The 18,623-nt window shown below is 41.9% G+C and overlaps 1 protein-coding gene across 1 annotated transcript in view; it reads left to right on the top strand.

Annotated features, from left to right (window-relative positions):
* Window positions 1–4,849: 4,849 nt before the first annotated feature.
* Window positions 4,850–18,623, top strand: part of notch3 (notch receptor 3) — a 37,934-nt gene continuing 24,160 nt past the window's right edge. The window contains exons 1-2 of the mRNA XM_080776983.1: window positions 4,850–5,145; window positions 6,553–6,625. Of these exons, the coding sequence (XP_080633109.1) occupies window positions 5,082–5,145; window positions 6,553–6,625 (137 nt within the window). The 5' untranslated portion in view covers window positions 4,850–5,081. The remainder of the gene's footprint in view (window positions 5,146–6,552; window positions 6,626–18,623) is intronic.

Here is an 18,623-nt window from a genome sequence, read left to right on the forward strand (position 1 = left end):
TTTAACTACCAGCTTTCACTCTTGACTCTGCAAACATACAGGACATGTAGCGTGGATAGATACAAGCAAACCCGTTTCAGTAGCAATGTTATTTCACAATAGCCTACATGTCAGCGCAGGTTGTACTGAAAAGGAGCAGAATGGTTAGTGCAGCCGAGCATACAACAGCAGGGAGTCGGCAAAATTAATGTGCATTCTAATGCACTCATGCATAACATGACAGCTGTAATTTAGTCATATCAAGCCTACATGAAATAACTATGACGCTCTATCGTTTGAAATGGAAGTTCAAAGTGTAATCTGGCCTGGGGGAGTGTTGCTCTCTTTCCAACAGTGAGGCAGTTTTGTAAATCCTGACGCTGTCACCTTTTTGTTTGTCTTATTTGAGTTTCCCCCTGAGCCCTGCGCGAGAAGTCTGTCAGGAGGCCTTCCTCTCTCACACGTCTCCTAAACATAAACAAAACGTGGCCTGTGAGAGACAGACGACACACAGAGAGAGAGACGGAGGCAGAGGCAGAGAAAAATAGAGTGACTAGAGAGAATCCATAACATTTAATGAACAGACATAAGGTATCCTACAGCCAAACCAAACAAACCAGTGACTGTTGCAGACAAACACACATACAAGACATTGGTGTTCTCTTTCAGTTCTGAAACAATCAGAAGAGGTAATGTCTTGTCTTTGCATTTCCACTAATGAGAAGAAATTGGAGAGAGAAAAAGGGTGATCTGGAATTTTCTGTTTGTCTCTCAACTTTCTGGAATTAACCCCTGATTTGTCGAACACTGAAAATAGCTGATCTACAAGTACAGGTGTTGTACTGTGATGCGTTGTGAGCTTGAGATCAGCTAGTTGCGACCCCTTCAAAACCGTTCTCAAAGGACACCTACGGACGGCTGCAAATCGAAACTGGCCCCCGTAAAATCGGAATCCCCACCCAGTGTCTATTTGTACGTCTCTAAATGTTTTGATGAATTGAACAAGGTGTTCCCTCTTGTAAACAAGTGTAATGCGCAGCTTTATTGGGTTGTCCACTCACAGTTATTTCAATAATTTGCGTGCAACTACATGAAAATCACCCTTCTTTACATCTCAGGCAGAGCATTCTTTTTCTTTTTCTTTTTTGCGCAAATGTAAAGAAAACAGGTCACCATGGTGATCTTTCACAATCACTCTTTCAAATGTTACTGCAGCTAACTCTGGTTACTCAGAGGGATTCAAGATCTCAGAAACCGCAGGGTGTAGCATTGTTGCAATACTTATAATTCCTCACAAGGAAAAAAGAAGTATATAACTTCAAGAAGTCAAAAATGCTGGATAGGCCTACATTCAGTCAGGCCAAAATTCCTCTCTTCTATACTCTGTTTTCTTTTTGTAATTTACAGGAATTGTTTTGCAATCACACTTTGGCCAGTGGTTATAAAAGAAGTTTAAACTCTATTCAACATAGGCTACCACCACAGTACAATCCTTATAATAAAGACAATCATCATGTCACAATGATAATGATTCATTAATGATACCCCTGCTGGGAAATGATCACCACAAAAGCAAAAGGTATTATAACAAAGCAGCAGCAATATGAGGACAAGACATACACATATCTCAGAGTCTTGTAACGATAGGAACATTGCTAAGATTTTAACATAATGCTAAAGCCATTAGCTGTGATGCCTTCTTTAATATCCAAGACTGGATGAGGTGTCATTTGTATCTTCTATTAGCCAAGTGTGCTAGTTAGTACATTAATGCCATATGACATATTATGACCTCAGCAATAACACTGCTGTGAGACCTTTGCCAGACATGAGCAACAGCTACTGTAGAATGTTATGAAGCCATGAAGAGATAAAACTCTAGTCTAGTCGCAGAACAATGTGAGATATCCTCCTCTGGGCCTACTGCCAACTGGAAGACTCTGTACACCTCGAATACCTGCCAGAAATCAGAGTAGAGGAATCTACCAGCCACAACCCCTTGAGTTACAAAGCATAAATTACTTTAAAACCAGATGAAAACACAGATTTTTATGCCTACTTGTTGAACACGAAAACATATACCATATGTTTTTTCACATGCTGACGGACAATAAACACTGATATAGGGTTGGATAATGGATGAAGTTCTGAATCACATTCACAAATCCAGCTGAGAATTAAAGGATGATCTTCCATCTGTTGCTGTTCTATCCAAGTGCTGCAGAGACGGAACTATAGAAAATCATATTATGCCATACACAAGTTTGGAAAACAGCCAATGAAATTGTTACAGAACTTTTATTTCAGCGTGCCAAATTAGGCAGGTGTCTGGTGGGCCTAACAAGCTCTTTTCACCGACCCCTATAGATGACGTCACAAGCTCTAACGAACTTCACTCCCAACCAGCTTGCTACATTAATGGCCTTACCCATGCTTGTAATTTATTCAAGGCCAGGACCAAATTTTGTGGGGCGAAGGAGTTTTTTGCGCGGGGGGGGGGGGGGGGGGGGGGGGTGTGTGCTTGAATATTAGAAAGCTGCCCCCTCGATCTCTATTCCCTGCAGAGAGAAACTGTGTCATAATGCCGGTCTCCTTTTATTATTCAAATCAAGGCTATTGTCTCTTGTAAGCGACTGGCTCTGCTCTGTGCTGCAGAACAACCAAAGCTCTATATGCAGGCTGCAGAAAACCAGTCCACTGCCATAGGCTAAACTAAAAGCAAAGGCAGTGTGTGAGTGAGCAATGAGCAGTGCCAGGGAATAGCAGAATGTTGCTCTCATTTTCATTATGTAAACAACGTTCAGTCTCTTATCGGTGATGCATCAAATGTAAACACACAAACAAACACATAATTTGTTTGCACAGACACACTCCAGTCTAGAAGATATAAGGGTGACTGACTACCATAACACGGACACTTGTTCCACCTCTGTGTAAACATGAATTACTTTTTTCTTTTTAAAAGTAGCTGTTTTTGTGGATAGTAAGAAAATCACCTATTCTAAACCAATATGGCGGTTTTATATTCTGATGTGTTTTGGATACATTTAGGGATGGGATTAATGTTCATAAATCTATGTTGGTACAGTGAGATTCTAATAGTATTTTAGGCTTTGCTTAAATATTATGTATACCGGTATTTTGTTTTCCAAGAGAACATTTAGTTTTGTGAACATTTCTTGTTATTGTTGTTTCCCTCACACTATACAGAGAACTATTGTCGCACAGAAACCTGCTATCTCCATTTTTATTTTTATTTTATAATTCAATGCTATTGAACACCCTTTACGTCTGTTTATGGGTTTTACAAATATTGAACCAATGAATAAGTTCTGACTAGGGATGTGCCGATGAGACATTTTGGCCGATATCGATATCCAATATAATGAATTGCTGTTATGGCCGATAACCGATAATACAGATGTCGATATGATCTCATTCTGTATTGAAAAATTATAATAATTTTGTCCATTCTGAAAAATACATGTAACAGGGTATCTGCACTGCAGGCTTAGGCAAGTCAGATTTAACTTAAATACCTTTATATTGTGAGCTTGTAGATATGTTCAAGCTGTTACTTTGGGCTTGTTTATCTGTAAAGACAGACTGATTAATCGGACCGATTAATTAATCGGTCTGATTGATTAATCGAACCGATGCGATTAATCTAAAAACAACTAAAATCGTCCAATACCGATGTGTTTACCGATTAATCTCCCATCGCTACTTCTAACTATGCCTCCTAAGTCCTAACTCCACTGTCGGTCAAACCACCTAACTCCAACTATGGATGGAGATAGTTGAATGGTCAAAAACCTCCTTGAGCTGTATTTGAGTAAAGTGATGGTGGTTGTTTTAAAACATGTTGTCTTTTTCATTTTCCTGAAAAGTTAATATTTTGGCTATATATGCTATATTTTATGTACCAGGCTGGCTACAAAGTGTGTGGCCCATAAATGATATTGTATATAGCCTACTGTCTGTATGTCCTTAAATATCATACATTCATGTATGTATACATCCTCATATATTTTATGTATAGACAATAATATAAAAAATATTAGATTAATTAGATAATAAGCACAACTGACTGAGGACAACATATTTGTACCTGCTATATTATTTGTCCAAATACCTCAGTATCAGTTTTGTGCCTGTATGTGTAACTATATGTGTGAATTGGAAATGAACGAATACAAACTCAACATCCAAAAGTGAAGAATTGTATGTTTTTTGATAAAAGGTTGAATCACTATATTCTGATCAATAATAATTCATCTTTAATATAATCAGAAAAAAGCTTAAAATGTTATAGTGTTCCAGTTCCAATTTTGTCTGCTCATTTCTTTGTCTCATCACTTACAATTCCACTTGTTTAATCTGTATCCTGACTGAGTTCTCTCTCCTGATTGGATAAAATTGGTATCCCAACCTGAAAATGCATTTTCTGTTTAATAAAAAGCTGGGGAGACATGGAGACTCCTGTTACGGGAAAAAAAAACAATCTATAGCAATGAGTACTATCACAATATAGAGCTTTTTAACACTTGAATCATCCCAAAATCACTTTTCACCTTTTCATTAATTAGTTCAAATGTTAAATTATCAATTATTTGTAATTATTCTGTAAATTATAGTTTGCCAGACTTACTATACCAGTGGTGTCAAAATTGTGGACCCCCCCCCCCCCCCCCCCCCTCATAAAGTAGCTTACACTCTCTCTAAAGGACTATTTCGTCTTATGCGGAATAGGCCTATAGATGTCCCATCGAAGGGGTGGTTAGAATGGGAAAAAGGAGGCGGAGTAATACCACCTCGGACCAGAGAGTGAGTGTGAGTGAAAGAAAGTTTTTCAAAAGTTTGAGGAGGTTTACCAAGACGCACAGCAGCCGTGCCCGTGCTGCGGACTGGATATATTACTACGGGGATTTGGACCTAAACTTTCTGGGGGTGTTTTTGCTTGGTTTTTTCGCTACAAAAAGAGAAATAACTTAATGAAGATTCCGTGTCCATCTCGGAACTTTCATATCTCTTTGTGAACCTCCAAAGGATGTATTACTGCTAATATTACCACTAAAGCGCCTGGAAACTTTTCCACCGAAATGGAAGGGAATATTATTCCATGGATAATCTTTTTATTTCTACAGTTTATTCATGATGGCGAAGGTAAGCCTTGTTAACCTTTTTAAAGCTGCTCCGTTGACAGTTGTTTGTGTACAAGTAGTTTTTTCCCCACATTAACCAGACATGTCTGGACAGCAGAGAGAGCCATTGTCCGGTGATAACGCTGTCCTTTAATGATCACCACCGGTGCGCACTGCTCCTCCAGCGTGGCTCGCCACTGCATTATACGGTTCAAATTGCGTCCATGTATTAAAACAGGTATAATAATAATAATAACGTGGTGATTCTAACGGGCAAAGTTCAAATGGATTGAGGTACCCGGTTTCAAGAGATAACATAACACCAACACACACAACAAGGCAATTTCGCCCCCGTCGTCACGTTGCATTGTGGGGGCAGTTTCGCTTCTTCAACTACGGTGAACATCACAGCCAACAAGTGTGATGATGATGGCCATGGGACAAGAAGAAGGAACGTTGCATGCATCGCACCACATGTCAACCAACCTCATCATAAACACATTTCAAAGGGGGGTTTGCTAAATAAGAGTGTGTGCTAGTGAGGCTGTGTAGGCAAATAGGTTCATCTGACCATCTGCCGGCAGTATTTCTGTGATTTCTTTTTGTTGCTGCTGCCTGTGCCTCTGGCTTCTCTCAGAGGCTGATCACACACCGTGGGAGCGAAGTGAACAAACACCAGCGCACTTCAGTTCAGCGGCAATCACAGCCCCCCCAGGCCACTGAACTGAGTAGTATTTTTATTTATTTTTTCCCCTCACGTTTTTCGTTTATTTAATTTTTTATATCGCTTATATACTTAGAAATAACACTTTCAGGCCCAACAACAACAGTTCGTGTTCAGTGTTCTGAATGATTTGTGGGGGCAGGGTGAGAATTTGTTAATGAAGGAGCGATGGGCCAGAACTTTTACCCCTCCCTCCTTTTTTTTTAACAAAGAGCTTTAAAACCCCTAAAAGTATCTTGTAATGACAGCCAGAACAAGATAGCCTATCAATTGCATTAAATACAATAAACACTTGTATTGTTTGTAACAAATGTGTTGAATCTACTTTTAAAGTGAAATAACATTCCTATTCTATAGCCAAATAAAATACCATATTATACATTTTATTACCAGATAGAGAAAAGTTAATCTGTGTGTGTTTGAGAAAGTCATAAAGAAACAATAGTATCTTTGTGTGTCTACAGAATAGGCCACATAATGAGATAAACATTTTTATACCAACAACAGCATAGATAAACTCTAGGGGTGAACTATATGCACCAGAAGATTCAAAACGACTGTACATGTCTGTCTAGGCCCACACTCTCATCTTTGGACCAGGCCAGCTCTGAATGTAATTCATGTTGGATGACCTCAAGTAATTTGACATCCACCTGTGGAGCGCCAGTCTATGTCCTCCTTAATTAATTTCTTGTGTCTCCACAGGGTTTCACTGCTTGGATACACACAGACCTTGTGAAAATGGAGGGACATGCATAGACTCATCTCCTCGATGCATGTAAGTGTAACACTCTTGATATGGTCTGTAAGCTTGACCTCTGACCCTTTCTTTTAGGAATACCCCCTGCTTTGAAAAAATATGCCTTGATTGAGCATAAACCCAACATGTTAGGGCACTTCAAAGTCCCTAAAGTTATAGAAGTTTGTGCACTGTTTGTCTGACAATAATCAAACTATAGCCTATTTGATTGTTTCAATGGCTGGTATTGGTAATTAGGATTCAGATCTTGTCAAACATGATGTAAGATGGGTCTAAAGGCCTAGCTCTACTTGGCTCATGTGAGAAATACAGCAGGTTGCATGAACCAGCCTCAACATGTTTGGCTGACACACTCATTTCTCTTGCACCTGTTGAAGAGCTTTGTTAAACATAAATTACGGTATTAAGCTATACTCACACAGCATGACTACATTTTTGTTCCTGGTATCATGAGCAATTTCCCGGACTTAGACATTCTGTTATTCAGTTCAGTCAGGTTTATTTTTAATGGCCGGCACGGTACAATTCACTGTATTTATTATCAGTTGTATAGTTTCCCTCAAATATATATATATTCTTTTACATTTTGAGCTCCCAGTGATGAGGTTCTTTGTTTTTCATGTGGGAATGAGACTATTTCAATAGCTGAGCTGAATAGCCTAGAGTTTCTTTCCTGGGGGTCATTAGAGCATTTAGCCAAGAAAACATTCATGAGTGCTTTCGAATGGGAGACTGTAGCACTGTGCAATTGGTGAAACAATAATGGCTTTGGTGTCAGCTGCTTCCCTCCAGGACAGTAAAAAAATAATAATATTGGCTTGTCGATTCTCCAACTATGACCCTACTCTACTGCCTACTGGTCAAAACAAGTAGACATTCCTGGAAATAATCGTAATAATAAATAATGTATCACATGAAGGGTCTCTATGCCGTATTATAACATTTCAACAGTGGTGTGTGGATAGCCAATGAGTAACTCAAATACATTTACAACTGGTAGCTACCGCCCACAAGTTTCTATTTTTCAATCATTAGCTAAAGCTAAGTGTGCTAAAGTAAATAATCATAGCTCATAAGCTATGATTATACTTTTATAAATACAGATTTTACAAGTCTCTTTTCAATATAAAACATTTTTTTCTTATCTCTTATCCCTCCAAAATAGTTATCATGAATTACTCTGGTGAAATAGAACAGCAACTTTGACTAGGGGTATACATTATCAAAGAGTTATAAGAAATCAAGGCTTGATTTGACCATGGTATCAAAATACTGAGTTTGTGGCATTGTATTGCTTTTTATTTTATTTTTTGCTTGTGTGTGTTGAGTACATGCATGTATGTGAGGGGTGTGGTAGCCTTTCATGTGTAATTACACTGCTGGCTCAGTGCCAACAACAAGAAGCACTAAAGTGCGAGGAAAAGGATTTCCAATGGAAAGGGGACACCAAATGTCATACCACACAGCGTGGTGGTAAGAGTACCACTACCATGGCAGGGCAGGGCAGTGGAGTGGAGCGGAGCCGAGCATGGCCACATGAGAGTGGCCAGGCCGGTCCTAGAGAGAGGTGAGTGGTGGAGCCACCCCACCCCTTCCCATGGGAGCCTAGCGTAACAGGAGATCCAAAGCAGCAGAAAAGATCCTTTCTTCCACCAGATACCTGGATGTAACCTGGCACCATCGAGAGACGGGGAGAGAAGAATGACCAAGGCAAAGTGAGGCAGATATCGAGCAGAAACAAAGCGAGAAAATGCAGATATAGATACCGGTACAGGCATAGGATTTGGAATTTGGAGAGCTCGTGGAATACTTGAGATGTGCTTTAAATTTACAGGTGATTTAGTTCGGTATAGAGATCTAGAGGTGCTCTCTGAAGTTGTGCAACCAGGGTGTTGTTTTCGTTTTCTTGCGGCAAGTAAATTCTCATGTGACGCTAATATTTTGTGTGTATGGCAAATGTTATTGTCCCTGCCCCAGATACCAATGTATCTTCTGTCATCTTGGCAAACAAGAAATTAATACTACACTTTGCCCGTAGCGTAGGAAACCTCACAAACCTGTCTTTGTCTGAATCCTATTATTTTCCCCAACCAAGTCACTTTGTTTTCCTGACCGTGCTAGCAGTAGCAATGCTAACTGATTAAAGTTCTCTGGCCAGAGTTGCTGATAGGAGATTACAGAGTAATTCTCTGTAAAGTAAGGGTTGGTGAACATCTGTGTGATGATGATGTCGCCTCCATCCATAAGGTGAACAAGCAGGTGCATTTCATTGCATAGATGTGGTGTCTGTACATTAAACTACTGTTATTCTCAACAAGTGTCAAAGTTATCGTCAAGTACACTGTAAAATCCTGAGCTTTCATTTAATTCGGCGTACAACTGTTACAAAATGGTAAAATCTTTCAGCTTGACCTTTTGATCATTGAAAACGAGATACTGTATCTCAAGGGGTTATTCCTATATAAATAATTTCAATATATAATATATTGGTGTGCATGGGAGTCATGAGATGCTGGACAACAGCACTGGCACACAAGAAGACCCTTTAATGGAATTATTAAAGGATTACGCCCCCATATGTGTAGCAACATTGAGCAATAATGTTAAAATAAATATTTAGGGGGTTAGGACGTGAGATAAGTTTGAAAAAAATGGGCATGTATTCCATTAATAATTCTATGAATAAAGGTGTATTACATGATATTAGGTATGCAACTAATCAATATATCGTAAATTGGTTCAAATCAATTCAAACTGGTGACGATTTTACAGCAGAGGCAGATAAAACCAGTCTTCAGTCATTTGCTACTGTATTGAAATTTGAAAAGACTATAAGAGAAGAAAATTCAAATAAAAATAAAATACTGGATTTGTATGTATGTATGGATTTTTGTAATTTGTTAGTTGAGTGAATCGTTACATGCCTATATGATATCAGTTTTAGGTTATACTACGTTTTATTTAACCAGTAAGACGCACTGAGGGCATGCACGCATCCGCCTGGGTGATGGCAGACTGCTGGGCGATCGCTGGCGCTTTGGCATGGGTGGTCACACTGGTCAGATCAACATATGGAATTAATTCTGTACTGGCCGTATATGGAGCGTCTCTTGAGTGTACAGGGTTTGATGAGGTCAGATCAGCATATGGAATGTCAGAACAGGAAGGACGGGTGGGGAAGGATCTACATATAGAATTTCAGAACAGGTCAGCTCCATATATGGAGATCTAAGGGTTTGAGGTTTGTGGTCAGATTTAGAGTTGCTGACCGGCTCCATATATGTAGATCTAGGTGATGAATGAACCAACGAACTAACAGGAAATATATTGACATTCCCATATATGGCACAGGACCCCTGGCAATGTCGTCTACGCCACGACTACATATATGCCCATATATGGAGATCCCTGATGATGTCACGTGATTTAACTTGATGTCACGAGATGTCACAAGGCATGACCATATATGGAGGCGTGGGGTGACTAATGGACTGACGGGAAATGCATGTTTTCATAGTAAATGCGACTTGCTGTCGCAATAATATTTCAGTAGGTTTTCTTTCCGATTAACAGTTGGGTTTTAAATAATATAGGGAAAGTGTTGTCCCTGTGTCCCATGCTTTTATCATGTCACAGACTCCTGGTGTCCACAGGGCAAGTTTTTGCACTTGACAGGGAAGCACTGAGCGTGTTACTGACAGCACAGCTCGCTAGGTGAGCAGTCAGGAAGTCCAGTTGAAGAGCCAAGGGCTTAAGCTCCGCCCTGTGTGTGGAATGTGCTGCCCTGGTGAGGGCCTTGGTGGCAAGCCTGGAGGGGACATAATTAGGCAGATTGAGAGGGTGTCATTCAGAGAGGATCCAGCTGGAAGAATTGGGCGGAGGGTGGTGATGGGGTATAAGGGAGCTGAGTGGTGTGGGGGTTGCGTAGAGGACAGCTGGTGGATGTTGTGATGGTAATCCAGTGAAGTCAGATCTTGACAAAAGGGAAGCGTAAGGCCAGGTGCTGCCATTGAGTAGTCTGCTGCTCCCATGCTGCGAGAGACAAGCTCGTGGAGCTATGGAGCCTGTAGCCCACGGGTCTCCCCGGCACATGGTCCCTCTCTCACAGTGCAACAGCAACATGGACCACTCTTTGTCTCCGCATGTTGTCTGACTCCAATGGCTCATCTCTCTGCCTCTGTCGCTCAATTCTCACACAGCAGCAAATCACAGATTATGAGCAACTCGTTCCCATCATTTCGTCTGCACTGAATGGAAATGACGGAGAATATTTTTCACTGTGTGAGGCCCAGCGGATTGGATACAGTGGCCCTCTGTATGTTATTAATGTCCTGGCCTTGACCTCAGTAACTGAGTCAGCCTATAAATTGTGAGTGTTGTGTTTTAATGACCCTATGGCAGCTCCCAACCTCTTCGGACATGATGGAGGAAGACAGCGTTGAGTTTGATAGGGAGCAGACACTTGAGCCAGTGCATTGCAGTGCTGCTCTCTGTGAGAATATTTTGTTTGTGTGTAATTTGCATCACTTCTGGGATAGGCAAAGGAAAAGGCAATAAGCAATATGGACAATATAAAATATCATGATATATTTGACGAAATGCCTAATATCGATATTGTGGGGATGACTAGAGTAGCGAAGTCTGGCGTGGAAAAACACGCCGCATGGGTCATGACGATTTATTCTCTTTCAAAATAGACTTTTGAACTGTCTCACAAAAAAACAAAATGTGGATATGGCGATTTTTCTCGTATGGTTACGAAGCATCAACTGACAAAGTACTAATTTATCCAAAGTGTAAGAAAATAAAAGGTCCCCTACAAATCGACTACAATTCTCAGGCTTAGAAATGACTACATCTCCGCTGCCAATTTAATCAGTGTTACATTGTGCTGCATTGGATTTGTTATTTCTATAGGGGAGTAGCGTTGTCATATCAGTTGTTTCAACAAGAAAAATAATGAACTCTGCTAACAAATGTCATAACATCTAAGGGATCCCAGGAATTATTTTGATCGAGTGTGACATGCTTCAGTGAGGACAGTGATTCGTGTGATTTCCTATTGTAGCCTATTGTTTGCCAACACTACTTCCACAATTAAACATTTTAAATAAATTACTAGTGAAATACAAGCTCACGACACGTCACTCAGAATGCAAAGCATTGTGAGTTTATAGATTGGGTATTTCTGCTGTTATTGTAACATGGTATAATACAGGGTTATGTGGTTAATCAGAATAATCAATTTAGTCGATTTATTTTTTAATGTTTATTCGTTACTATATATAATAAAAAAGCTAGCATAGGTTTCTCCTTGAAGGGCTGATTTTGCACACATTCCGAGGGACATATTTACTGAGAGATGGCATCAAAGAGAGACACTGATTATATTGTTGTCTTGGTCCAGAGCACCTCGGGGCTAGTGTTGTCTTTGGTGTCTTTATGGTGGCTTAGCGAGGAATGCTTAGTAAGATTCCTCCTGCCCCCCTGTTGCTTTCAGGTTATTGTACCGTGCAGCCTCCCATCAATTCACCCTGGCAGCATGCTCAGGAATGCCCCAGACAATGCCATCAACCTAGTCTCTTTGAGAATGGGATGTTTGGAATTACTTGTTTGACTTGCAATTAGTTTCCTCTGCCATTTTGTGAGCCAACATATAGCGCATATCAGTCATGTTATCCTGACAGGCAGATGGAGCCATCCATCATGTCAGTGGACAACTAACGCAGCGTGGAAATTGATTTAGATCAGAAGGGCCTAGTGCTGGGCAACATATTGATATTATATCAATATTGTGATATGAGATAAGAAATCGTCTGGGATTTTGGGATGTTGAATATCATGATATGGCATTAGTGGTGTCTTTTCCTGGTTCTAAAGGAGTTGTTTACCCAAAAAAGGATTTATTTTCTATTAATTACACACCCCATGAAGGTTTTTTTACTCGCATTCCTGAGCCAATAATTTGATGACCGGGTCATCCGTCAGTAGGAGATTCTTTGAGTCGAGACTCCAAATTATTGGCTTAGGAATGCGACAAAAACAGAAATATCTCCATGAATTCAAGGCTTCATGGGGTGTGTAATTGATAGAAAATAAGTCCTTCATATGGGAGAACTACTCCTTTAAGCCATGTGATACTTAAACAAGTTTTTTTAATTTAATTATGAAAGATTGCTGTCTTCATTATCATCTGGTTAGCCCCCCAGTTGCTATAGCTATCGACAAACAGTCAATGAACCACAAACAAGATGGTCAATAAGTTAAGAAGAAGAAAAATAGGGATGGCAAACGGCCTTTCTGTGTGGAGTTTGCATGTTCTCCCTGCGTCCCCTAGGGTAGGTACTAGTACCCCCACAAAAAGCGCACAGTTATCCTGGTCTCTAAACTGGCTCCCCCTGGCCAGCCTGGAGCGCCTGATGGAGGGGAAAATAACTGGTTGGAATAACGTGTTCCTACCACGTGCTTCGTCAAACCGGGAAAACTCCCCTGTCAGGTGAAAAAGAAGCGGCTTGGATGCTCATGTATTGAATGAAGCATGAAGTCAGTCCGTTGCTCTCCCCAGGTTTGTGGAGGGAGTGTGGAGACCAGGATTACATTAGATAATTGACACTGGGTGAAAAAATGGGTTACAAAATCGTGGGATAAAAATTATATATAAAAAAAAAAGTTAAGAAAATGTATGTTATCGTCACATTATCGATATTGACATATTTTGTAAAAAAAATATCATGTATTTCCATATCGCCCAGCCCTAGTAGTAGGTTTTTTGGGACCGATCACTGATTTGAATGATTATATGTACTGTATGTGTGTGGTGTGTTATATCATATGTGTGTGGCGCCTGTCACAAAGTTGCAAAATGATATTATACTATATATCGGATTTCTCCAGATAAATTAAATTGCCGATCACTGATCAAGTCATTTGGAGTCATCAGAGAATCTCTACGGTCGTCATCAGACAAGAGATGAGCAGTATGTGACGTGAGGTCAAACTATGATAGGGGGCAGGCGGATATTGTCGTCCCCACTTATCCTGGGTCATGACTGGGGACCAGGATTTGCGTTTCCCAGGCCCCATCACAGGAAGTGGTGCCTTCTGACCTCTCTTACTACGTACATCCCATCTATTTCGGCAGCTTAAGCAGCTTATTCAAATAATTCAATGCACCAGTCTCCATACTCCATCAACATTCTCATGCTTTTTTACATTTGATTCCGTGCGTGTTTCTAACCACACATGCTTGCATTTCTACTGTTGTCCCCAAGATTTATTACTTGAAGTTGGAAAGGCCTAAGTGCAAATGTGTTAACACACAAACACACATGTGCACACGCCTGTGAGCGCGCGCACACACATGCACACACACGCACGCACAGCTTTGCTAGATAATAATTGTCAGACTTTCCATTACCATGTAGCCGGCAGAGGAAGGAAACGCCATGATTTGTGTATTATTAGTTCTTTTGGTAGCCAGCGTATGTCTGAACCTCATGCTTAGATAGGGATAAGCCTCCGTCTGAAGTCTTATCCCTTGACTGTTTGTCCTCATCTGGGAGACAATGACTTCTAAAGACACATGTAGGCAGCATGGCTGATTGGAATAACTGAGGTCCGTCCTCACAACCCAGCCAAATTCCCCCTGTTTCTCCCACCCTTGGCAGAAGAGGAAGGGATGGGCTCTTTTCTGTGAATGCTGCAGGAAGAGAATCGCAGTTTTCCAGAAACGTGTTGATTTAGCCAGGCAATATTTACTACCTCCCTAATGCAAGACCCAGATCAGGCATGGATACTCGACTTGGGAAATGAAGCTGAATGACCACATGGAAGTTATCTGCTTTGGGGTTAAATAAGATGTTTGAGTGAGATAAGAGACGACCACCACCTTCATCGTAAACTCTTCCAGCGGTTTATGGGTGACAGTGGTCGAGATAATGGACATTCCTTGGCAGTTTTCCAAGCATTCTTCCCTACTAGCTTATCGCTGTAGAAGTTTGCCAGTGCCCTATAAACAAACCCGGGTCTTTCAGGACCACGGATATGTGTGAGACTTTGTGCAAACAGCTCTCAGTCAATTTGTATGACGGCCTCTGTCAACATTGGCAAACTGTCCGTGTGGGTTCTTTCAAGATACAGTTCCACGCCACGGTAACATACTCCATATTAATATTGCGGCAGATATTATTCACTGAATTGATCAACCATATGGACACCGGCTGGAAGGCCTTAGTCATATCCTTTGTGATGGTAATGTCATTTTAGAAAGTATGTAATTGGACATGCGCCAAAATATTGGAGAAATGCCAAGGCACTATATCTTTTATGTTTGGGTGAAAAACCTTTCTTTAAAATTTCAAAGTTTTCCAGAAGTCTGGTTCAGTTTAGGTGGTGGGGTGGGGTTTTTGTGGTCGAGTTCATTGAAGAATGCTCTGAAAGACCTCAACCCTGGGATTCATGCAATGTGGTTATAGGCAAAAGCTCTGCTATTTCAGAAATGTCAGGGAGTATTTTTCCATAAATCTGTTGACATTTTAGGCACATTTGTGCAGATAGTGTATCAACAGAAATGTGGAGTACAAGTGTGCTCTTAATTTATTGTCAGATCAGTTGCAGCACAGTAAGTAATTGTTTGTTTAGCAAGCAGACCTCTTTCTCGCATCAAGGTGCAAAATTTCACAGTGGCAACTTTTGAGCATTCCCCAAAGTCAGGGAAATACCTTTACTTAAGCCTGTATGCTTGTAGCGGGTACAAGTAATACTTGTGTACATGTAGAGTGTACAAGTATATAGTGTCTATATCTATACAGTATATATATCTAGAGAGATATGCTGCGTGTGTGAGTACACATCTCTCAGAGGTGAACGGTGGCAAAGTAAGGCAGGTTGCCTTACTTTTCTGTATAGATTCATATTTAGTTTCCTCTTAGCGAAGGTTAATTGTCTTGATGTTCACATGGTTAATATTCATGCAGTGAAGGGGAAGGGGGGCACGAAAAAGCCTCCCTCAGGACATTTCAATACCGCCATTGTCTGTCTAAGCACCATTCTTCTATTAAATGTTGGACTTTAAACTGTGAAATGCTTATACACACTGCTTTTTAGGACTGATCGTACTCCATTATGGGTTTGAATTGGTCCCACACTGCGCTGAGTGCTACCTGCATATGCAAGGGATCTGTCCTCTCAAGTGCCCCAACTGTCCTCATGGAACCCTGTCTGACAACAACCCCCTCTTTCCCTCTGTCCTACCGTGGGTTACTGTTGCCAGGTTACAGCCCAGGCCTGCTGGTCCGTGTAAGCCCAGGCCTGAAAGACTGGCTGTTTGGGTCACTGCCCCCCCAACACCACCCCACCCCCACCTTCACATACAAAGGGGTTCTGACTACTTTAGCTCTTTTATTTGGGACACAACCCCCCTCCACCACCACCACACCACCACTACCAGACCCCAAACCTGGCTCTTAGCTGAGAAAGGAGAGAGTTGAGGAGAGGAGTAGAGGAGAGGCTGTTCAGGGTGGATGGGCTGTTTTTGGCAATGTGGTGACAGTATGGATTGAGTCTGGCAGAAGTAGGCTTTGTTCATGCAGGAATTTGGGGGGGGGGGGGGGGGGATGAAAATGTGTTATTAAAAGTTCCATTAGGTATTATTAACCCAGAGAGGTTGCATTTCCATTCTGAATGAGAAGATTACCGATGTAGGTCGGTGTCTCGTCCTGTTTTTAGTTTTACCGTTCATTTGTGGTAGGAATGTGTTTCAGTACCTGGGAGGGGACTCCTGTAGTTATTACTTTGTGGACCATGACTGTGTGTATGAACCGTGTCAGAGATTACAGCCTCTCTTTCCACAGGTGAGCTGCCCTCTGACCCCTGGCTGAGTAGCAGCTATTGTTTGAGAGGGGATGAGCTCGGGTTACCTGCTGCCACCAATGACCCAGAGCACAGGAAAAGTGGCATTGTGTTACACTCGGTGTGAGTGGCAAGTTTCACACACATAAATCAAAAGGTTTTTATCGGAGGGAGGGGGGGGGGGGACACACCGCACGGTTGCAACGACACAATAGAAATGACAGTAGACCGGGCGAATGTCTGAAGTCAAGTGTTAACTTCCTACACATGGCTTTCACGAGGATCGTTTTATGAAGGTGTCAAAGTGATGTCATTGTTGTGCTCTCATTCTCCCTTGTTTTGCAATTTCCCAGTGGATTCCCACCCATTCTTGCGGGTTCACAATGCTACCCTTCCACAGAAGCTAAAGCTGGTTGTAAGTTTTTGCTTGTGTTTGGGTGTGTTGTGATTGCTGCATGTGTGAACAGTGTTGTGTATGCTTTGCAGTGGTGCCTTTTGCCTAATGCTCCAGGTGTGTAGAGTAACGCACATTGCATGCAAATGTCCTCCATATCCTCCATATCTCTTGAGTGCGTGTGCGTGACTGCGTGTGCTGTGGCCTCCAAGTGTGTTGTTGGTTGGTCTCTGCTCTTCTCTGAGCACAATGGCGGTGCTGTTCTAGCGTAAAAGCATGGCAGAGAGAGCAGCCAAATGCCAGACGCCCAGAGTCTCGCTGACAGATGTGGACAGATGCATGGTGCCGCGCCTGCAGCTGGTGGAGGCCTTCATGTGTGTTGTGACGTGAGGAGATTACCCACCCTGGCCATCCCCTTGCAGGCTCCCTCCCTGCCTCCCAGGTCCACCCCCACCCCTCCCAGTCTGGTGCACTTCTCTTCCTCTTAAGGTCAGAAGTCGACACTCACAAACTGTGACTCAGGGGCCTAGTATTGCACAACAGCGGCTCACACCTGCTGTCCACGTTCACCACAAACAGGGCTGGCCCCGCGTTGAAAGTACAGTTCCTGCTGCCCCGCTGTTCCCAGAACCAGTGGAATCCACAAGGTTGTAAAGAGGTTGATAAGGCTATTCTCAGGTGCAGCAGGACAAAGTAGCGTCTCTCCCACAGCCTCTGCACTGATAGAGCTCTGACTTATGTGTTATTATGGGAGTAGCATATTGGCAATGGTACAGGTCTAGACAAAAGAATGTGTTTTGCCTGCCTAGGCCAATGTGTGTTTGTAGGGAGGACAAATAACTTCTCCAGTGTTCCCTCTTACGGCCATTCTCACAGCTTCCTTGTATGCACGTACGCAGTATAAATCTGTCCACCGAAAAACCCATGCTGGTCAATTTGGCAATTTCAGAGTTGAGGCTGCAATCCATACCTTTTTTTTGTGAATAAAATGTTATTTTAAACAATCTGCATGGTAGATTATGCCAGTGGCAGTGTCATACAATTAGCACAACTGTGCTTGTTGGAGGTGCTCTCCCTGCTCTTCTATTTGTATAGGACTACTGGTTGACAAGAAGCTTTGCATGAACATGAAGAGCAAAGTGTAATATCTCTGCTGGCCAAATGGGTTTCATGCCGCATTGCTGTAGCGCAGCAGTAGAAATGTTAGTGCGCTTGCGCCCAACAGGTTTGAATCCCGGGTATGACATGCATCTACATATTGCAGCTTTTAAACAACACCCTGGATTTGACTGTGGACACGCATAACACACTGGCAAATTTCCAAGTGTGTTTAGACACACAAGAATGTTTGATCACACACTTTTTTCTAATACCAAAATTCTTTGAAATGCTCAACCTCGTAAATATCCCTACTTTATCGCCTTGTATTTGCACTTGGCGCGCTGACATGTCCTTTTTTTTTGTCCTATACCGCTCCTGTTCAAGATCCAAGTGCGACAGGACATATCACACTGCTGGGACGAACGCTAAAACCGTCCCATCTCAACCCTTTGGTGTGGTTTGGGCTTTACACAGAAGTACATGCATGCGTGCGCGCACGCCGCGCACAGCACTTCCTAGAAAGAGCCATAAGTTATTCTATGCCCGCGGAGAGTTGTACTGACGAGTCTTTGGAGGAGAACAACGGGCCAGAAGGGGGGAAAAATGGCTGCTCTCTGGCTTTCTTCAGCATTCAAATGGCCACAGTCAGTTTTGCCAGTTTGTGGGAGACAA

This window comes from Protomyctophum bolini, assembly GCF_963924005.1.
Source record: "Protomyctophum bolini genome assembly, chromosome: 11".
In the NCBI taxonomy this organism is placed as follows: Eukaryota; Metazoa; Chordata; class Actinopteri; order Myctophiformes; family Myctophidae; genus Protomyctophum; species Protomyctophum bolini.